This window comes from Oncorhynchus tshawytscha, linkage group LG26, assembly GCF_018296145.1.
Source record: "Oncorhynchus tshawytscha isolate Ot180627B linkage group LG26, Otsh_v2.0, whole genome shotgun sequence".
In the NCBI taxonomy this organism is placed as follows: domain Eukaryota; kingdom Metazoa; phylum Chordata; class Actinopteri; order Salmoniformes; family Salmonidae; genus Oncorhynchus; species Oncorhynchus tshawytscha.
The window spans coordinates 42295281-42318812 of NC_056454.1; the positions used below are offsets into that span (position 1 = coordinate 42295281).

At 44.3% G+C, this 23532-nt stretch overlaps 2 protein-coding genes across 2 annotated transcripts in view; one reads left to right on the top strand and one right to left on the bottom strand.

Moving 5' to 3' along the window:
• LOC112225629 (activin receptor type-2A) overlaps positions 1–23532 on the bottom strand; it is a 679452-nt gene that overhangs the window by 102823 nt on the left and 553097 nt on the right. The gene's annotated exons all lie outside the window — the stretch shown is intronic.
• On the top strand, positions 7475–23465 carry ccdc150 (coiled-coil domain containing 150). The gene is made up of 26 exons (XM_024372958.2): positions 7475–7651; positions 8084–8446; positions 8613–8791; positions 8955–9023; positions 9176–9292; positions 9366–9495; positions 9629–9672; positions 9779–9871; positions 11539–11646; positions 11778–11902; positions 12035–12212; positions 12966–13034; positions 13185–13277; positions 18498–18581; positions 19283–19390; positions 19481–19672; positions 19790–19959; positions 20030–20123; positions 20224–20372; positions 20496–20622; positions 20752–20943; positions 21302–21370; positions 21456–21587; positions 21753–21839; positions 22062–22238; positions 23034–23465. Exons 2-26 carry the CDS (start codon positions 8086–8088, stop codon positions 23178–23180), a joined length of 3294 nt encoding a protein of 1097 aa, XP_024228726.1. The 5' UTR covers positions 7475–7651; positions 8084–8085; the 3' UTR covers positions 23181–23465.

Here is a 23532-nt window from a genome sequence, read left to right on the forward strand (position 1 = left end):
GGGTCAGAGCATCTCCGTCTGATGGCAGCTCTGCTTCGGGCCATCGAGGAGTCCAATGGGCAAACCTCAACATCGGTAGAAACCAGTCAGAGCCAAGATGACACACTCTACGTCCAGAGTTCACACTCAGACAGACATGCCCCTCACCCACTCCCCCACCCCCGGGCAGCCAAACCCCCGGTGGCCCGTGCCAGGCTGGCCGTCATGGAGATGACAGAGCAGCACGAGCTCAGTGCCATCCAGGAGGTGGAGACGCCAGCCAATGCCAGCCTGATCACAGGTCAGCCAGCCACACCCACAGGGGGCACCATACACCATACGGCAGTGGTCAACTCTAGTAAGCACGTGTATACATCCTTCATAAACAAGCGTGTATCTCTAACCAGCTTCTGTGTATTGTGCAGAAGAGAGTGTGGCAGTATCTATTGAAAGGGCAATCGCAGAAGAACAGGACCACTCGGGCCACTCTGAAAGAGGTCACTCCAGCACCTCTGTGTCCAGTGCATGGGAACACACAGCTGGGACTGGGAGTGAGACATTAACCGGGTCTGGGAGATCCAGCAAGCTGTCCTGGAGAGAGAGACTACAGCTGGAGGCTGGTGCCTCTCCTGGACCTGGTAAGGAAAGGAGGAATGGATGAAGGGGAATAGAGAGATATCTTATACCAGGATGGTTACCACAGGAGTATAAGATAAGGATCCTTTCACTTTTATAAGCTTTAGACTGATGGTCATGGAGTCCTCTCAGACATTTTCAATTACTCTAATCCAACTGTCCTATATCCTAGATCCCACCACAGCACTCCCAGAACGGTCTTATCACTCCTGTCAGTTTGGGAGAGGTGTCCTTGGTAAATCTCCTACAGAGGTAAGGGTTTTGACTGGTTCTATTTCCCCCTCAGAGGTCCACCATATTGTGGATAAATGATAAGTTGTCAAATCTAAGGGTTTGTGGTCTGTCCTACAATACCATGATATTGCATGAGAAGCAGTTTTTTGTTTTGTGTTTGTCTTGTGTTCGTGACTGTTTGGGTTTCTGTTTCCTTTCTGAGCATGATGTCAATCAATATTACCCTGAACTAAAGTATATTTAAAATATATTTCATTATGGTTCCTACACTTCAACTGCGTTGTGTGTGTGTGTGTTTTCTTTCTGAGCCATGATGTAAATCAATTGTTCCTGAAGTATATGTGAAAACATATTTCATGAAGGTTTCTACACTTGAACTGAGCTCTCTTTGTGTGTCCGTGTATCTTTATGCGTGTGTGTGTGTGTGTCCGTGTATCTTTATGTGTGTGTGTGTGTGTCCGTGTATCTTTATGTGTGTGTGTGTGTGTCCGTGTATCTTTATTTGTGTGTGTGTGTCCGTGTATCTTTATTTTGTGTGTGTGTCCGTGTATCTTTATTTGTGTGTGTGTGTGTTTTCTTTTTTGTGCCATGATGTAAATCAAATGTTCCTGATCTTTATTTGTATATGTGAAAACATATTTTATTTGTGTGTTGTGTCCGTGTGATCTGAGCTTTCTTTGTGTGTCCGTGTATCTTTATTTGTGTGTGTGTGTCCGTGTATCTTTATTTGTGTGTGTGTCCGTGTATCTTTATTTGTGTGTGTGTGTGTTTTCTTTCTGAGCCATGATGTAAATCAAATGTTCCTGAAGTATATGTGAAAACATATTTCATGAAGGTTTCTACACTTGAACTGAGCTCTTTCCAGTGTTATTTATATACCGTCGCTATGTTATTATACCCTTCCTGTCTAACCCTGGTGTCTTCCTGTGTATTGTGTCCCTGTCATCTGTGTTGTCCAGTTGGAGAGCCTGTCCTTCCAGTCAGCCTGTAGACCCTCAGAACCTGACTACCTGTCCTCTACCACCATCTCTTCTGGAAGCTATGCCACCACGGACCCTGAACACACCTCCACGGACCCTGAACACACCTCCACGGACCCTGAACACACCTCCACGGACCCTGAACACACCTCCACGGACCCTGAACACACCTCCACGGACCCTGAACACACCTCCACCCAAATAGGTGTGTGTGACTTGTCTGTAGGCCTGATCAATTGAGTATATACCAATTCGGTCTTGTCAGAAATGAGTTACATTTCAAATATATTTTATCCTCTTCTCTTTTTTTCCCCCATAAGACTCTTCCCTGCTCATGGCTGGGTTTGGAATGGGAGGAGGAGGAACAAATAAAAAGATATCGGTCAATGGCTCCTCTTCATCCAGACACAGTTCCTGTAGGGGTGTATCTGGTACCATTTTAGACTCACTCATACACAGCAGCAGTATCCAGCGCATCATAGACAAATACACCAGGGAGCTCAACTTTTCTCTTAGTACTGCTGGGAACCAGACGGGTACACACACAATTTCTCTCTTTTTGATTATAGTATCCTATAGTAGTGAATTTCCAAACGGCAGCCTCTTACAATTCTCCTTTTCTTACTCTTCCTCCTCCCATCCAGGTCCATCTGCAGTACTAGAGGGGTCAGTGTGTGAGGAGCCAAGCTCCTCTGTGTCGCAGCAGAAGCCCTGGTCTAAGCTACTGCAGGAGAATGAGGGACCAGACAGGTCACCTGTTTGGGAGTCAGGAGCTCAGGGGCAGGACCAGGTGGGTCCATCAACACCCTCATACTCCATTCAATGGCATTATGGGTTCAGAGTAAATATTCAAATTTTTAGTATCAATGTTAACTAATTCAAGGCATCTCTTTTTAAAATGTTTTGTTAAGGAATGGGATAACACTGTCAACCGGATCATGGATCGCCTCTCAGACAAGTCCTCCTCATTGGTTCTGGACCAGGGGCGGAACTCCACTTTCAGCCCAATGACTGGCCAGCCCTCGGATAAGTCATCCTCGCCGGGCCAAGGTTGGGACTCTACTTTGAGCCGAATGATTGGCCAGCTCTCAGGTCAATCAACCTCACTGGACCACGGGTGGGATTCGACTTTGAGCAGAATGATTGGCGGGCTCTCCAATCAGTCGATCTCTGTCAGCCAGCGACTGGACCAGTCATCCCAGTGGCTAGATGAAGTCCAGGATGAGAGCCGGGTGATGAGGCCTCTGGCTGGAGAGCTGGATGAGTCTGCTGCCCAATGGAGTGGGAGCTCAGGTAACCGAGTCAATGAATATGGATGAAATATTACTGTGTGTTGGCTTGTGTTATTGCATGTCTTATTTCAGTGTGTAAGAGCACATTTCTTGCTAATGCTATACTGAAACCTGATTTAGTTTTTTTTCCTACATTAGAAGCTGGTGGTTCTAACTCTCTAGGCTGGGTGGATCTGAGGGTCTCGAGCCAGACAGGAGTGTTTTCTGATCCAGGGGGAGCCCCTGAATCCCAGTTACTGAGCAGCTCCTCTCTCCCTGGACGGGAGCCTCCACACTACCAGAGCCTGCAGCACTCTGGGGCCTGCTCCCAGGAAGCAGACAGGACTGGGGGTGAGTCTATTAGTCGTTTTCTAATGATGAATCGGATTTTTCATCCTCCATTTCCTGCAGCATTCACACAGACCCACCAGCTAACTAGTATTCCCCAATCCCTTATTTGTTGTGATGATATGGCTTAGGTACTAGGTTCTGACTGTTAATATGTTTTACCTCTGTTCTGTATCTCAGTGAATCCAGCCTCCGACTCCTTCCACCCCCTCCTGGCTGAGGTCACGCATAACGAGACAGCCGAACCCTTCATGACCTTTCACCTTCCAGAAGAGGAAGTGGAGGGGCTATGTTCCCACGACAAAGATGGTGACCATGAAGCACCTGCAGGGGACCTTGAGCTCTCTGCTTGCTCAGAGGAGTTTGAGGATGACACAGACCCCTCCATCACCTCTGAACCGTCTCCTGAGCGCCTGAGAGGAGCGGAGGAACCACCTCAGCCCTCACCCGCCCTGCACGACTCCTTGTACCAGCTGACCATATCCCAGTGCCTCCCCCATGACTCTGCCCTGCAGGTATCCCCTGGAGCGGAGGAGGTTGGTCTAGCAGCCTGTGAAGATGTCTCCACTTTGGACATGCCACTTGAAGGAGGGGACACTGATATGGAGAGTACACCAACACCTCAGAGACTTGACAAAAGAGGTGCTATTAAAATTGAGGACCTGGATGCAGGAGATCCAGATGACCAGCTATGTTCAGAGTCAAAGATCAGTCCTCCCATCTGGGAGAGAATAATGGTATGCATTTCATGACATTTTTTTCACTATTAAAATGTTTCCCAGACTTTGGGTTCAGTGAAGGGGTTGTGTTAATGGATGTCACTCGAGAGGTGGGCTTTGAGAAAGGAGTCTTGTGTGCTGCTATTGGTTGATCTGTGTGATGTCTTTCTCTTCCTCTCTTAGGAGGTGGGCAGTGTGAAGGGGATTATGGATGAGTCCATGCTGACCCTGGTGAGCCTGACAGACACCACACTACAGGGCCAGGAACTCACTGAGGAAGGAGAGATGGAGGTATAAGAAGAAGACGCTGAGAAACAATACATTGTGGAAAAGTTGATTGCCCAATGGCCAGAGGAGTCTGAAGACTGAGTAACTGAATCTCGTCTGTTAACCTCCTCCGCTGCATGCATTTTGTTGGGTAGTCCCTGAACTTGGTGTGATGTTTTCTAGGAATCAAAGTTGACGATGTTGCCAGAGGAGGACGCCAGTCTACAGGAGAAAGAGACAACCCCCTCTCATGCAGGTGAGAATCAGAAGACCTGAAACTTCTCTGGTTCCTACTCTTCTCTTTCATTCTCTGAATCCTTTCTTGGTCTTTACAAGGTCTTTAAATGCATACATGAATCCTTGGTTATACTTTTTTTTTTTCTACGGCAAGTGATGCTACTGGAGTTCCAGTCGTGTCCCAGCGTGAATCTACAGGATGCCTTCCAGCAGAAACGCAGAGCCCTGATCCAGAGGTCTGCCCGCAGGGTGGAGGAGATTCAAGCCAAGAGGGATGAAGCCAGAGCCAACACAATCACCAGGGCCCAGTCTGACATCATTGAGAATAGGGCCAACACAACCACCAGGGCCCAGTCTGACCCAACCACTGTTCACTCAACCACTTCTAAACCCAGGAGAGAGGGGAGGAGTGCAGAGTCAACCCATGCAGGAGGATATGCCAAGCCGAAAAAGCAACAGCCAAAGCCCCAAACTCCCTTGCAGCCGCCCATGCTAGGTAACAATAGAATAGACTAAAATAAGTATAATATTGTGTTAACAACCAACCAACACATGGAAACTCTTGGGGAATGAAAGTGGGGTTAGTAATGGGTCAAAGACTTGGTCTTATGTGTTGTAGAGTGTTACTGAACCGAGTCCTCCTCTCTTTGTCCTTGGTGAGTGAAGCCAAGCTGAAGAAGGTTGGGGAGGTGAGGATCAGCACTCCTGAGATAAGGAAACAGGACGTGGCTGAGATGCATAAGAGAACAGAGAGGTAACAGGTTATTTCTGTTCGAACAAGACCCAACCACACATCACATTAACATGATCTGATATCCGACATGTTTCTCTCATGACCTCCCTCTTGGTTGTCTCTCTGCAGGTTGTACAGCCGACTAGATGAGGTGAAGCTTCAGAAGGAGGTCAGGAGCAGACAGGTGGCATATGCCAACAACAGGGAGAAGGCCAAAGAGTTTCATAAGGTAACACTTAAAATACCCCAATGTTTTAATGAATGAAATGTGATATTGGTAGAGCATGGCGCCAGGGTTATGGGTTCGATTCCCACGGAGGACCTGTATGAAAAAAAGTATTGTAACTTCTTATGGATCAAATCCCGTTAGCGGGATTGATTTGACAACATCCGGTGAAATGGCAAAGCTTCGAATTAAATTATTAGAAATATTTTAACTTTCATACAATCACAAGTGCAATACACCAAAATAAAGCTTAACTGCTTGTTAATCCAGCCACCGTGTCAGATTGCAAAAATGCTTTGTGGCGAAAGCAAACCATGCTATTATCTGAGGACAGCACCCCACCAAACAAACACATGACAATCATATTTCAACCCGCCAGGCTCGACACAACTCAGAAATAACTATAATTCATGCTTTACCTTTGAAGATCTTCCTCTGTTGGCACTGCAATATGTCCCATAAACATCACAAATGGTCCTTTTATTTCGATTAATTCTGTCGTTATATCCCCAAAATATCAATTTATTTGAGGCGTTTGATTCAGGAAAAACACTGGTTCCAACTCGCCCAACATGACTACAAATGATCTAATAAGTTACCTGTAATCTTGGTCCAAACATTTCAAACAACATTCCTAATCCAACTTTAGGTATTTTAAAACGTAAATAATCAATCAAATTTAAGATGGGATGAACTGTGTTCAATAGCGGATAAAATCAAAGTGGAGCGAGCTTCAGGTCACACGCCCCAAACAAAACAGTCCACTTGGCTCGACTCCCAGAAAGGAAAGGGCTACTTCTTCATTACTCAAAGGAAAAACATCAACCAATTTCTAAAGACTGTTGACAACTAGTGGAAGCCATAGGAACTGCAAGCATATTTCTATTAAAAAGGTTTGCCATAGAAAACTAATGGAAAACAGATTGACCTAAAAAAAAAAAATCCCTGGATGGATTGTGCTCGGGGTTTCGCCTGCCAAATAATTTCTGTTATACTCACAGACATTATTCAAACAGTTCAGTTTCAGAAACTTCAGAGTGTTTTCTATCCAAATCTACTAATAATATGCGTATCCTAGCTTCTGGGCATGAGTAGCAGGCAATTTACTTTGGGCACGCTTTTCATCCGGATGTGGAAATACTGCCCCCTAACCCAGAGAGGTTTTAAAATGTATGAACTCATTAACGTAAGTCTCTCTGGATAAGAGCGTCCGCTAAATGACTAAAACGTGAATGTAAAATGATATTGAAATTTAAAGTTGGTTGATGTACTTCAACATTAGTCTGTTTAAATTTATATGAATTCTGTTTTCTCTCTTTACAGAAAACCTTACAGAAGCTACGGGCCAAGCAGTCTTCGCAATGATTTTGAAGATCGATTGCTGTTGTCATGTGTGTTTGCACGTATTTTGTACTTGCGTGTATACATTGTATTGTTGTACAATTTGTAATCAGTAATTTAAAATATAATATTTGTAATAAAGTGTATATACATAAATTAGTGTTCAGTCTATTCATCACTACTTATTACTGTGTTCACACAACAAAAGCAACCAGTGCACTATTACACACTATATGCTGTAGATACCTGTAAAATAATTTGTTTTAGTCTTTATAATGTTTTTTTTTCTGCTGCGTTTGCAAATCCTTATACGTGTAATGATGGCAGGCCCCTTGAATAAACTGAAATTAAAGGATTCGTCTGTGAAATAAAGGCCTCCCACCATTTTAACCAGTTATAAACTGGGGCATATTCATTACGCCGGTTCTGTTGCAAAACGTTAGTTGAACGAAATGGTTAGGGACCTACATGAGTTTGTGGATGAGTTTGTCCAATAAATCTCTTTTCGCTGTGTTTCCGTAATGGAGTACGCCCCAGCTCGAGGCAGTTGCAATTTGCGCTGGTCCTCCAGCGGTGGCCTTTGTGATTTATGAGGCAGTTTCCGAGCGCGGTCTAAAGGGAAGCTGTGAAGACGCGTCGCTATAGAAACAAGTGCAGGAAGTTGCTGCGGGCGATTTCTGGTAAGCAGTATTTTCTGTAATCAGGAGTGTTGTGATACGTATTTTAGGCATTTATATTAACGTTACTGCATGTATTGGTTTTCACATTAGGAAGTTGTGCGGTTGCTTGGCTCATGTTTAGACGCAAGCTAATGTTAACTTTAGCCAAAACTGTGATTTAGCTAGTACTATCGGTCGTCGGTTCAAATGTTGTACGGGCGGGACTATTGATTCTGGCTTGATACTGACGACTTGGTGGTGTTCGTAAGCACACTAACTACGTTAGTTCGTTAATTTAACAAGCCAGCATATTTGTTTACCTACTTGTCAAACCAACTAGGTTTATTGCAACCGATGCATTTTACTAAAGTAAAGATGTTCGTCAGCGCATATGTGGGCATCATATGCGCATCTTGATGCTGTGCCCCTTCTCTACCCCTTCCCGCTCACCAGTAATGTCCCGCCCAGTGATCCAGCCCCTGAGTGCAGGGGCCACTGCCCCAGAGGCGTTGTCCCTGCTACACCAGCGTCTCTTGGTGGCGGAGGAGCAGGCAGAGTCTCTCATCAGAGAAATGGGCAGTCTGGGAGTGTCTAGAGAGCAGCTCCTGGAGCCCGTGGAGAGGGACCCCATTCAGCGTCCCATTAGCCCCGTGAAGATGCACCATGCCCTAAGAGAGCCCGGAGGAGAAGGGCTACTGTGGCGCCAGTGTGATGGGCTAGTGAGCAGGGTATGTCGCATGGAGAGCCTCCTGCAGACCCTCAAGCTCACAACTTTTCGCTTGGAGACTGAGAGAGACCTGGATCCCTCACACTCAGGTAATGGCTTTGACAACCAGAATCAAAACAATGTCACAAACACATTAGGGAAGTCAGTCATTTTATATTTAGCTAATGATGTGTCAATACCATTCTGTTCCTTTTTGGCTCAATCAGTCTTTCTCTTATTTCCTATCCATATCTGTCCCTCTGTCTGCCTGTGCAGCCCGTCTGAAGGAGCAGCTGTCTGCGCTGCAGCAGGAGAGTGATGAGGAGCAGCGGGTCTCCAGAAGGGAGGTGATGCGGCTGAGGGACCTGCTCCGCGAGGCCTGTCTGGACAGGGACAAGTCCCGGGGGGAGGTGCAGAGACTGGGGGAGGCCCTGGAGGTCGCCACCACCTCCAAGGTACCCAGACCAACCACATTCCATCTCTCAGCAACACACAGTCTTTATGTCAGAGTTTACCCACCTTTTGTTTACTAATACAGCCAAGATGAGTATATGGCAAATATAGGCATTTTCTGATATGTAGATAATAACCCAATACGTTCTGGTACTGTTGTTGCAGATGGATGTGGCTCTGGCTGCAGAGGAGCTGAAGATGGTCAAAGTCCAGATGAGTGAGAAGCTGCTGCAGGTGCAGTCACTGTAGGGGCATCATGGGACAAGGTGGTGGAGTAGGGGTTGTAACATGGGCCATCTGACAGAGAAGGGAATACATGACTCGTGATTTACCTGTGTACTTTAACAAAAAAAACTTAAACTCTAATGATCCCTAACCTTTTTTAGCTGAAGGAGCAGATGTCCCAGGAGTCTGCTCGGTCTTTTGAGAATGAGAAATCCCACAGTGCACTACTTCAGAGGGTGGAGGAGATGGAGAGAGTGGTGGAGATGGAGAGAAGACAGGTACGGTAGGTGTGAAGCAATACAAGTTGAGAAAGAAAACAACCATTCATATCCTGTCCCTCTCTGACCCCAGGCCCACACAGTGCAGGCAGACTGCCATGCCCTGCGTTCTGATGGAGAGGCCACTAGACAGAGACTACAAGAGGAGAAGGACAGAGGCCACAGGCTGCAGGAGCAGTGTGAGCAGCTCAAAGGGCAGGCAGGTTAGCAGCACTGCATTGTGGATGTTTTCATATTCTGCTTTACAGTGTGGTCCCATCATTTGATGTGCTAGTGTTCCTGAGTGACAGATTTCATATGGACAATTAAATGGTTGAGCTCTTCATCTATTTACAGAGGTAAAAGATTCCCTTGTTTTGGAGTTGACAGGTGAACTAAAAGTAAGTGCCAGCACTTGAGTGATATCAATCAACTGTGTTGAGTGTGTCTACCTGAGTGTGTGTTGTGTATGCAGTGTGTGTTATTTAGTGTGTATTGTGTATGCAGAGTGCACGGCTAGCCCTGCAGAAGCAGCAGCAAGAGAACAGCAGGCTACTGAGAGATGGGGGAGATCTGAGGACTGCAGCTGACAAAGTCCAAGTCAGTGGCCCAGAATATACATACTATACATTAAAGGCCATTATAAACCGGGTGGTTTGAGTTCTGAATGCTGAAAGCTGTGGTATACCAGACCGTATACCACAGGCTTGACAAAAAATAACTTTTTACTGTTCTAATTTTGTTGGTAACTAGTTTATAATAGCAATAAGGAACCTCAGGGGTTTGTGGTATATGGCCAATATACCACAGCTAAAGCCTGTATCCAGGCATTCTGCGTTGTATCGTGCTTAAGAACAGACCTTAGCCAGGGTATATTGGTTATATACCACACCTCCTCGGGCATTATTGCTTAATTATACCATGGCATTGTTGAATACTTATTTCTTATTGGCTTGAAGGTCATTCTAGAGCGTTCATTATTTCCCTATAACGCACAGTATATTTGCACGGTATAATTCAATGGCTAAAGTTCATTCTTACATGTTCTACAGTTGAAGTCGGAGGTTTACATACACCTTAGCCAAATACATTTAAACTCAGTTTTTCACAATTCCTGACACTTAATCATAGTAAAAATTCCCTGTCTCAGGTCAGTTAGGATCACCACTTTATTTTAAGAATGTGAAATGTCAGAATAATGGTAGAGATAATTATTTATTTCAGCTTTTATTTATTTCATATTTTTGTTTCATAAGACCAGAGGACATTTCTCCAAAAAGTATGATCTTTGTCCCCATGTGCTGAGCGGCCTTTCAGGTTATGTTGATATAGGACTCGTTTTACTGTAGATATAGATACTTTTGTACCTGTTTCTTCCAGCATCTTCACAAGGTCTTTTGCTGCTCTTCTGGGATTGATTTGCACTTTTTGGACCAAAGTAGGTTTATCTCTAGGAGGCAGAACGCGTCTCCTTCCTGAGCGGTATGACGGCTGCGTGGTCCCATGGTGTTTATACTTAGTACTATTGTTTGTACAGATGAACGTGGTACCTTCCGGCGTTTATAAAAATATTCACAAAAGCTCTGACGAAATAATCTGTAAACAATTGTTGGAAAAATGACTTGTGTCATGCACAAAGTAGATGTCATAACCGACTTGCCAAAACTATAGTTTGTTAACAAGAAATTTGTGGAGTGGTTGAAAAACTAGTTTTAATGACTCCAACCTCAGTGTATGTAAACTTCTGACTTCAACTGTATGTTTTAGCTGCTTTTGAAAACAAAAGTCAAATTGGAAACATTATTGGCTTTGTTGAATGCCATTATGAAAATCCAAATCTAGGACTGATGGTTTGGTTAACTAGCAAGTCTTTGTTTGCTTATCATGGCAACTACTGTGGCTATCTAGTAAACCCCCTAGCAACTTCATTGGATGTTGAACACATTTCTACTGGCAAATTAACAAATTTCTAGTGGCAAATGTGGTAAATCATGGCCATGGTATTTAAGGGATAATCAACTTGGGACTTTATGTAACTAATGTAACTCTGTGGAAGGTCAGTTCCACTCCGCTGGCACGTCGTAGAACACACCTTCCACGTCATTCATTCTTTTCCATAGAATGCATATCCCATCGTTGGCTATCCCTTATTTTTCTTTTTTAAATAGATGGCAGTATATTTCTAAGACCATGTGTAGATTAACATTTAATCATGAAAAATCTCAGGAATAAATGGTGACATTTTGCTCTCTCATTTCCTCTCACAGGCATTTAACAACCAGTTGGAGAGTCAGTGCTCTGAGTTGAGTTCAGCTCTACATTCTCTTACTGTGGAGAAATCCAAGCTACTGACTGATCACCAGGCTAGCATTAAGGTACTGCCTCTAGCCACTCACTCACTCACTCACTCACTCACTCACTCACTCACTCACTCACTCACTCACTCACTCACACTCTCTCTCTCTAGTACAGGCTACATGTTATTCTGTTCATGTGTCTCTCTCAGGCAGAGAGAAGTCGTGTGACCAAGCAGTTGCAGGAGCAAGACCTCCTGCTGGATGCAGCCAGACGCAACATTCAGGCAGAACTGCAGGGGGCGCTATCAGCTAAAGTTAAATTGCAGATGGAACTGTGGGTGATAAAGCTAACTGCAAATACTCATAGGAATGAATAATCTATATGAATGAGGAATGAATAGGCTCTCAATGATAATGCTAGCCACACACATACACTAATAACAGACCCTGTCTTTTTGCTCCACAGGGAGACTCTGAAGGTTGACCACACCCAACTACTTCAGAGTTACACGGTTGCCCAAGAGACAGTTGCCACTCAGCGGGAGCTGTTGGAGCGTACCATTGAGAGGCTGCGGGGGAATCTGAACTCGGCTGTAAAGGAAGGGGAGGTTATGAGGACAGACCGGGACTGTGCAAAGACTGAGGTGCAGCTGCCTTGTCTCTTAGAAAATACATAGCCTAAGAGTACAAGGTTGTGTGATAGAAAAATTACAAATTATGTTTAATACTGTTTATGCATCGAATGGTTGTTTTATGCAATAGAATAGTACTCTTAGTACGCTCTCATCTGTGTTTGTGTGAACTGAGAGATGCCTCTGAGGCTTAACGCTGACAATTGATTTATGAATGGTTTGGTTTCATAGAATACATTTCATAGAATGAGTTGGTGTTTGTTTAATGTAAGGTACCAGGGAGAGATGGCTCAGGTATGGATAATGATGAGAGGAACCTTGTCTTAGGGGCCAAACTCTGGTTTCTATACAATAACAACAGTCTTCACAGCAAATGCTATCTGTCTGGGGGATACTCCTCTTTCATATGTCAAGTCTCACCCTTTGACCCGTTCCACACATCTGCTGTTTGTCATGTAGACTAAGAGGGTGTATCTTTGCTATAAAATATATTTGTATTCTTTCTATGTCAGAGCTCTCAGCATAACACTCAAGAGTGTTGGGTTGACCATCCTCATTATTGAAGAGCACTTACTCTATGCTCCCTTATTAATACTTTTTGAAAAAATTAATATCCTGATTGGTGATTGCCCTTGTCTCTCCTCGTTATTGAGAATTTCCACAACTATTTTTAAAGCTTAACTGAGCTTTGCATTGTCTCTTTTTATAGTTTCTGTGGATGTCCTTAAATGTTATGACCTTATCTCCTCTGTTTTTGGGTCACAGATGTGCATTGTGGTCACCAAGCTAGAGGGTGAGAGGAGTGCTCTGGAAACACAACTCGCTAATGTCAAGGTACTGTACTGCCAATGATCTCTGACAACGATTCTGACTGATCTCAGACCTGTATGAAAAGGACCTCCTCATTCACAGTGAACACACTTCTTGTCTGAATCTGACCATAGCTTTCTTAACTGTCCACTTTGCATCCTGTGTGATTGACAGCTGGAGGCAGGATCTCTGAACTCCACCTTGCAGAAGCAGGAGGAAGAGAATAGGAGGCTCATGGGAAAACTGGCTGTCATGGAGCATCAGCAGGTGAGAGATCCATTCAGTATCTAGAGACTGAGGTCACACTAAAATTCATACCAAGATGGCATAGCAGTCAGATGTCCTTTGTGTGTGTGTATATATATATATATATATATATACACACACACATCTTTCTTTGCATATCTTTTATATATTTTCTTTTCCAAAAACTCAACTTCAAAACACTCTCCTGCAATCCGCCTCGCCAATAAAAAAAGTATTATTAACCTCATCTGAAATCCACAATAGAAGCTAGCCAGAAGCTAGCCAGTTTACTGGCTAACGTTTGTATTCAGCTAACCACTGTTTGTGGTCATCAGCTATCCTTTAGCTCGAAAGCTATCGCCAGTTTTGTACAATGCGACTCAGACCAGAACATACCGGACCTATTTTTCTTTCCATATCCCCGGATTTCAACCCCAAGCTCTGGACATTTACACCTGGATCTTGCAGCTAGCTAGCTGCTATCCGTCTGACTATTGGCTTACGTCGATCCCGGAGCAAACATAAATTATTCCGGAGCTAGTCCTGGGCTACAATCACCTATCCGGACCCGTTTTACTGCCAATGCGGAGCCCCACCGGGCCTTCACGACTGGACTACCGACGTTATCTGCCGGAGGGAGTTATCCAACTGGCCTCTCCATCGCGACGTTACCTGAACGCCCATCTGTGGCCCGCTAATCGTTAGCTATCTTATCGGCTGCTATCTGAATTGGTCTATCGGACTATTTTTCTTGGTTCACTATAACTATATATATTTTGCCAATTGGATTGATCCCCTCTACCACACAGAACCCCACTAATCTACCGACAGAAACGCACGAGGTGGCTAAAAACAGACCTCCATCCTATGTTAGCATGCTACCGATGGCCCGGCTAGCTGTCTGAATCACTGTGACCCCAACCAACCTCACTACTCACTGGACCCTTATGATCACTCGACTAAGCATGCCTCTCCTTAATGTCAATATGCCTTGTCCATTGCTGTTCTGGTTAGTGTTTATTGTCTTATTTCACTGTAGAGCCTCTAGCCCTGCTCATTATATCTTATCCAACCTCTCAGTTACACCACCCACGCATGCGATGACATCACCTGGTTTCAATGATGTTTCTAGAGACAATATCTCTCACAACATCACTCAATACCTAGGTCTACCTCCACTGTATTCACACCCTACCATACCTTTGTCTGTACATTATACCTTGAAGCTATTTTATCGCCCCCAGAAACCTCCTTTTACTCTCTGTTCCGGATGTTCTAGACGACCAATTCCCATAGCTTTTAGCCGTACCCTTATCCTACTCCTCCTCTGTTCCTCTGGTGATGTAGAGGTGAATCCAGGACCTGCAGTGCCTAGCTCCACTCCTATTCCACAGGCGCTCTCTTTTGATGACTTCTGTAACCGTAATAGCCTTGGTTTCATGCATGTTAACATTAGAAGCCTCCTCCCTAAGTTTGTTTTATTCACTGCTTTAGCACACTCTGCCAGCCCGGACGTTCTAGCCGTGTCTGAATCCTGGCTTAGGAAGACCACCAAAAATTCTGAAATCTCCATCCCTAACTACAACATTTTCAGACGAGATAGATCGACCAAAGGGGGCGGTGTTGCAATCTACTGCAAAGATAGCCTGCAGAGTTCTGTCCTACTATCCAGGTCTGTACCCAAACAATTTGAACTTCTACTTTTAAAAATCCACCTCTCTAAAAACAAGTCTCTCACCGTTGCCGCCTGCTATAGACCACCCTCTGCCCCCAGCTGTGCTCTGGACACCATATGTGAACTGATTGCCCCCCATCTATCTTCAGAGCTCGTGCTGCTAGGCGACCTAAACTGGAACATGCTTAACACCCCAGCCATCCTACAATCTAAGCTTGATGCCCTCAATCTCACACAAATTATCAATGAACCTACCAGGTACCACCCCAAAGCCGTAAACACGGGCACCCTCATAGATATCATCCTAACCAACTTGCCCTCTAAATACACCTCTGATGTTTTCAACCAAGATCTCAGCGATCACTGCCTCATTGCCTGCATCCGTAATGGGTCAGCGGTCAAACGACCTCCACTCATCACTGTCAAACGCTCCCTGAAACACTTCAGCGAGCAGGCCTTTCTAATCGACCTGGCTGGTGTATCCTGGAAGGATATTGATCTCATCCCGTCAGTAGAGGATGCCTGGGTATTTTTTTTAAATGCCTTCCTCTCATCATCTTAAATAAGCATGCCCCATTCAAAAAATTTAGAACCAGGGACAGATATAGCCCTTGGTTCTCTCCAGACCTGACTGCCCTTAACCAACACAAAAACATCCTATAGCGTTCTACATTAGCATCGAACAGCCCCCGTGATATGCAGCTGTTCAGGGAAGCTAGAAACCATTATACACAGGCAGTTAGAAAAGCCAAGGCTAGCTTTTTCGAGCAGATATTTGCTTCCTGCAAAGTTCTGGGACACTGTAAAGTCCATGGAGAATAAGAACACCTCCCAGCTGCCCACTGCACTGAGGATAGGAAACACTGTCACCACCGATAAATCCACTATAATTGAGAATTTCAATAAGCATTTTTCTACGGCTGACCATGCTTTCCACCTGGCTACCCCTACCCCGTCAACAGCACTGCACCCCCCACAGCAACTCGCCCAAGCCTTCCCCATTTCTCCTTCTCCCAAATCCAGTCTGCTGATGTTTTGAAAGAGCTGCAAAATCTGGACCCCTACAAATCAGCCGGGCTAGACAATCTGGACCCTTTCTTTCTAAAATTATCTGCCGAAATTGTTGCAACCCCTATTACTAGCCTGTTCAACCTCTCTTTCGTGTCGTCTGAGATTCCCAAAGATTGGAAAGCAGCAGCGGTCATCCCCCTCTTCAAAGGGGGGGGGACACTTTTTAAAAAACTTTTTTTTTATTGTAGGAACACAAAGTACAAATAAAGTCACAAAAAAAAAGATCTTGCAGTTACAGTGCACTTCATACCTTCATCATCATATCATATTAGTTACATTGACATCTTTGAATTAGTCCTTTTCCAAGTACGAAACCCATTTTTCCCCAGTATTCTTGATCTCTCTCCTGTTGAGTTCTTAAAGCAAAGGTCATGTGGTGTATTTCTTCTACAATGTCTATCCATTGTGTCACTGTGGGAGGGTCTTTTTGAAGCCATTTCCGAGTGACAGCCTTTTTACTGGCTGCCAGTAGGACCTTTAAGAGGTACTTTTCTCTATTGTGTAAGTTATCAGGTATTTCACTCATGTACAAAGAAATTAATGTTTGTTCTATCCCATTATTTTTCCAATGTTAGATCTTATTTCTCCCCAGTAAGTTTCGATTGCGGGGCAAGTCCAAAAGATATGAGAGTGGTGAAGGGGGGACACTCTTGACCCAAACTGCTACAGACCTATATCTATCCTACCCTGCCTTTCCAAGGTCTTTGAAAGCCAAGTCAACAAACAGATTACCGACCATTTCGAATCTCACCATACCTTCTCTGCTATGCAATCTGGTTTCAGAGCTGGTCATGGGTGCACCTCAGCCACGCTCAAGGTCCTAAACGATATCTTAAGCGCCATCGATAAGAAACAATACTGTGTAGTGGTATTTATTGACCTGGCCAAGGCTTTTGACTCTGTCAATCACCACATCCTCATCAAGGATATCCTCATCATCAGACTCGATAGCCTTGGTTTCTCAAATGATTGCCTCGCCTGGTTCACCAACTACTTCTCTGATAGAGTTCAGTGTGTCAAATCGGAGGGCCTGTTGTCCGGGCCTCTGGCAGTCTCTATGGGGGTGCCACAGGGTTCAATTCTTGGACAGACTCTCTTCTCTGTATACATCAATGATGTCGCTCTTGCTGCTGGTGAGTCTCTGATCCACCTCTACGCAGACGACAACATTCTGTATACTTCTGGCCCTTCTTTGGACACTGTGTTAACAACCCTCCAGACAAACTTAAATGCCATACAACTCTCCTTCCGTGGCCTCCAATTGCTCTTAAATACAAGTGAAACTAAATGCATGATCTTCAACCGATCGCTGCCTGCACCTGCCCGCCCGTCTAAAATCACTACTCTGGATGGTTCTGACTTAGAATATGTGGACAACTACAAATACCTAGGTGTCTGGTTAGACTGTAAACTCTCCTTCCAGACTCACATCAAACATCTCCAATCCAAAGTTAAATCTAGAATTGGCTTCCTATTTCGCAACAAAGCATCCTTCACTCATGTTGCCAAACATACCCTTGTAAAACTGACCATCCTACCGATCCTCGACTTCGGCGATGTCATTTACAAAATCCCCTCCAATACCCTACTCAATAAATTGGATGCAGTCTATCACAGTGCCATCCGTTTTGTCACCAAAGCCCCATACACTATCCACCACTGTGACCTGTACACTCTCGTTGGCTGGCCCTCGCTTCATACTCGTCGCCAAACCCACTGGCTCCAGGTCATCTACAAGACCCTGCTAGGTAAAGTCCCCCCTTATCTCAGCTCGCTGGTCACCATAGCAGCACCCACCTGTAGCACATGCTCCAGCAGGTATATCTCTCTGGTCACCCCCAAAACCAATTCTTCCTTTGGCCGTCTCTCCTTCCAGTTCTCTGCTGCCAATGACTGGAACGAACTCCAAAAATCTCTGAAACTGGAAACACTTATCTCCCTCACTAGCTTTAAGCACCAGGTGTCAGAGCAGCTCACAGATTACTGCACCTGTACATAGCCCATCTATAATTTAGCCTAAACAACTATCCCCCTACGGTATTTATTTATTTTGCTCCTTTGCACACCATTATTTCTCTTTACTTTGCACATTCTTCCACGGCAAATCAACCATTCCAGTGTTTTACTTGCTATATTGTATTTACTTTGTCACCGTGGCCTTTTTTTGCCTTTACCTCCCTTATCTCACCTCATTTGCTCACATTGTATATAGACTTATTTTTCTACTGTATTATTGACTGTTTGTTTTTGTTTGTTTTACTCCATGTAACTCTGTGTTGTTGTATGTGTCAAACTGCTTTGCTTTATCTTGGCCAGTTCACAATTGTAAATGAGAACTTGTCTCCCTGGTTAAATAAAGGTGAAATATAAAAAATAAAATAACATCACTTTAAATCTGTCCATCCATAGTGAATGTATGTAACATGCTCTCTCTTTTCTTTCTCCACCCTGACCGTTTCCTCTTTCCCCTCACCTCTCAACTCCTCTTTACCCAGAATGCTCAGCAGCAGGTGGAGCAGATGCTTAAGGAGCTGACGGATAGTAAGAACAACCTGGCCTATGAGAAAGGGAAGCTACAGGTAAGGAGTTTACACTAAAACCATTGGTGGAAAAGGTATCTGATTTATCATACTTGAGTAAAGGTAATGTTACCTTTATAGAAAATGACTCACATAAAAGTGAATGTCACCCAGTAAAATACTATTGGAGTAAAAGTCTAAAAGTATTTGGTTTTAAATGTACTTAAGTATCAATAGTAAATGTAATTGCTCAAATATACATGCGTATCAAAAGTGAAAGCATCAATCATTTCAAATTGCTTACAAACATTTTCTTGTTTTTTAATTGTATTTATGGATAGTCAGGGGCACACTTCAACACTCAGACATAATTGACAAATGAAGCATGTGTGTTTAGTGAGTCCATGAGATCAGAGGCAGTAGTGATGACCAGCAATGTTCTCTTAATAAGTGTGCGAATTGGACAATTTTCCTGTCCTGCTAAGCATTCAAAATGTAACGAGTACTTTGGCATGTCAGGGAAAATGTATGGACTAAAAGGTAAATTATTTTCTTTAGGAATGTAGAGGAGTAAAAGTACTCAAAAATATAAATTGTAAAGTACAGATACCCTCAAACTGCTTTAGTACTTTAAAAGTATTTTTTACTTAAGTATTTTATACCACTGACTAAAACACACTGGCCATACCTCTTAATGTGTGTGTGTTCATGTATCCTCATGTTGAAGTGTGTTTCCTCCTAATGCTCTTCCTCTCAACCAGACCAGGGTAGATCAACTCCAGGAGGAGCTGCAAGCTTTAAGGGACACCCATGTAGAAAGTGTCCAACAATGCAAGCTGAGCTCTGTGTTAGAGAACAAGTACACACAGGTACACACACTCATGGTAGTAATGTGGTAATGTAGTAATGTGTCAAAAACAAGGTGACTCCCTAACATACACCTGTCTACTCCCTTACAGGTCAGCTCTGAAATTAGCACCCTGAAGACAACTTGTCATAAACTGGAGGCTCAGCTCAGACAGGCCCAGGCTGAAGTCCAGGTGAAGGAGGGGGAGGCGATGTCGGTGGTGGCAGCCAGAGACGAAGCTCTGCGGGACAGCCAGGCCCTGAGGGGACAACTGGACAAACTGCAGAAGCAGCACAGGGACAAGGTCAGAGGGCTAGTAAAATGGTTCCCCAACCTGGGTCCTGGATAGCTACAGGGTGTGTGCATGCTTTTGCTCCAGACCAGCACTAACCCACCTGATTTTGCTCTGTTTGTCCTGTAGCTGTGTGAGCTGGAGGGCTGGCTGGGTGTGTCTCGTCAGGGTGGGGGCAGTGTGGCTCAGACCCTGGAGAACGTTTTGGTCTCCCACTCCCGTCTGCAACACAACACTGAGACAGTACAGAAGGAGCTGGGGAGACGAGAGCAGGAGCTGGCCTCACTCAGGAAAGACAGGTCTGTGTGTCTGTGTGTCTGTGTTGTGCATGTATATGGGTGTATGTTTGAACATTCATGTATTTTTCAGACTGCAGAGTCAGCGAGAGATTCAAAAGCTACAGGCAGAGGTGGAAAAGCTCCAAGACATCATGGCAATAAGTAACTCCAAGAAAAACAAAATGGTAACTACATCATTAATGAGTCATACACACATACCCACAAACAGCTCTTAGCTTTCAGTAGTAATAATGGTAGTTTACAAAGATATGTTTGATTGTCTAGCTGGAGCCCTTGCGTAAGGCCCTGGATGTGGCAAGGCTAGATAACAAGAAACTAGCCCAAAGTTTAGAGCAGGCTGTGTTGGCCAACAGCACTCTGCAGGCCAACCTGGACCGAGCCAGAGACCAACACCAGAGCACCATCACACAGAGGTAAGTAACAGGGACTAATGTGGATAGTGGGAGTTTATTTAAGTGTGGTTTAAATACGTAAAAGCGTACATGGTTACTTTGCATGAATGTGACATTCATGTCTATATTTTGCGTGTATGTCAGAGAGGTGGAGCTGGCTGAGGCCAGGGCAGAGATTGGTCGATGGTCAGAGCATCTGGAATCGATGAAGCTTCGGATGAGGAAAGAGAGGGACTCCGTGAAGAGGTTGTCACAGAGAGAAATCTCCGAGGTACTGCACACTCTCTCATACACCATCGCTTCTGTCCATCAGTCAGAACTCTAAATATCATCCTTCCTCTTTCCTCACCCCTCTTTATTTCTCTTTCCCTTCTGTTTGTGTGTGTCTCTCTCTCTTCAGTTGAGAAAGGCTCTTGAGGACTTGTCATCTAGGTCAGGTGACCTCTCCAGGGCAAATCGGGAGCTGCGGGAGAAGACCTCTGAGTTGGAGAAAGTGGTGTCCAATCAGAAAGCCCGTCTCAGAGATCAGAAGACACAGCTCAAGCAACACCTAGATAATAGAGCCACTCTGGGCAACTCTCAGAAAATAAAAGTATCTACAGTACTGTCTACTATATCAAATCAAAGTGTATTGGTCGCGTACACATTTTAGGAGATGTTATAGAGGGTGCAGCAAAATGCTTAAGTTTCTAACTCCTAACAATGCAGTAAAATGTCAAACAAGTACACATAATCATAGTAATAATAATAATACAATAAATCTTAATGTCTGACTAGAAACGTTCTGTGCAAATAATGTAAGAATTAACACACAAAATACTAAAAAATACTTCAAAGTTAGCTAGGAGTCAGAAACAGGGAGGCTGGCTCTGTTGGTGCCATCTTGTAGACAAGCACCTGCTAAACCAGATGTCCTATTTTTGTGACTCATGTTCTCCCTCTGCACTCAGGACATGGAAGGTGAACTAAAGAGCCTCAAGACCTTGAAGGATCAGTATCAGAAGAAGAACTATGAGCAGGTAGGACACCTTACTTACACTTTCTACACCTGTGGATGTTTACAGTATGGTATACATCAGTCACCATTGTCCTGTCTGTTTTCAGAGTGAGTTGATCCAGCAGTTCCGGTCCGAGACATTATCCCTCCAGCGGGAGCTACGGCGCCTGTCCTCCAGCCAGGAGGGGGAGCTAGAGGCTGAGAGGGAGCTGAGACACGTCATGCAAGACAAGTGTCAGGTTAGCAGGGGTTACGTATCTCTGTCATAAGCTAGCCTCGCTTAACTCAATGTTTTTAAATGGCTTAATTTAATCTCCTTTACTTCTTGGCTTTGATGGCATATTGAGAGACAGCCATGTCTGTTTATAGTCTGCATATGTGTGTTTCTGTGTTTGTCCGAGCAGAGGCTGGAGGAGAGCATCAAGAAGCTGCAGGAGGCCAAAGACCAGGCAGAGCAGAAAATGAAAGAGGTCAGCCTGGAGTCACAGCAGGTAATCTCTCCCTCAACCACCCAGAGTCATTTGTCCTTCTCCCTCAACCACCCAGAGTCATTTGTCCTGCTCCCTCATCTTCATCACCTCCTTGCTTGGTCATTAATTCCCTTACTCTGTATCTCCGTCTGTTAAGCGTGTACACCCAAATAGCCCCTGACGGGTGAGTGAAGTTGAACTGAATTGGAATTCTCCTGACATCATGCTTGTCCCCATACTCAGATATCAGAGAACCTAGAGGAAGCTCACAGTTGGTTCCGGTCCAAGTTTGACAGCCTGAAGAGTGATGGAGAGCCAAACAGATCCATGGGGGACGAGGAACCACAAGAAAATGGAGACCACACCCCGGGAAGCAGTAAAGGGGGTGCACACAGTTCATCATGCAAACGCAACAGAAAGGTGCTTTTCTCTCATATCACTTCATTAACTCTCACTAATAATGAGTCTGCAGTCCTCTCAGCTTTTATACCTTCTTTGTTTGGTGTTTCAATGGTACCTCTTTACCACAGTTCTCCCAAAGTGACTCCATTAAACTCAATGAAAGAGACTCTAGGAAGTGCTAAAATCCCTGAGTGAAAAGTATGTCTTAACTGGCTGAGAAATTCAGAGAATTGTCCAATATGTAGGAGTAAGAATTACAGCTATTCATTAACTTATAAATAGTCCTCAAACCTCTTAGCTCTCTTGGGGGGGAGGTTTAAAGAGCTGAGAACTTTCTCGGTTCCAGGCACAGACTATTCACATTTTTCAGGGAAGGAAATTTCTAGTAAAAAGGAGGTACTGAGTAAATTTGCTGTTCAAAAATATCTCATTGTAGTGCTGATTTTAAAGCCCTCCACCAAAGTTAACAAAGACGACGTGCAGAACTATAGCTGGAAAAACATATCAGGGTTTGAACCATCCAATTTGATATTTTTGACTTTGCCCTGAGCATTTTTTATGCACGCACCTTATTGAAAGCCCTTGGTGGGAATTTTAACACCAGTTGTGTGATCCAAATAAATTTATCAGACACTTTATGAAAATGGCCTGAGGTGTTCGTCTCAATGGCTTTATTCTGTGTCTTGTCAAAGAGAGTGGTGTTGTCTTGCAGACAGTTACCCAGTGGCTATGTGGGGATGTGTACTTGAACAGGATGAGAGTGGTTCCGGCATAGACTCATAACTTCTCTATTTTATTCTTGTCATGCTCCAGACTCTGTGTGATAGCAGGCCTCCAGAACCTCCAGAGTGGGAGAGATGGAGATCCACCATGCAACGCTGGGAGACCAAGAGAGAGCTGGCTCGCATTGCAAATGGATACAAACCTGGTGGGATACATGCACTGACACACTCACAATAAGACACGCATACTGTATAGTACACGCACTGGACCAAGGCACATGGAGAAACCAACCCCTCACACAATGATCCCTTTTATTTATCCAAAACATTGAACACCAAGAAATATGAGCGAGATAGCAGCTGAGAACTGTGATGTCATCCTTTTATCTCAGTCTGCACTGTGTAAAGCTGGTTTTGAACATGCTGTTTTCAGAATAAGAACTGTACAATTATAACTTATACAAAGATTGTTCTTATTTTTAGATTCTTCATACAAAATTATAATATTACTGTGTACAAATGATTTTTTGACTGGATTCACAGTTTTGTATGTACAGAAGATCGATGATTTGTCATGACATTGATCCTTC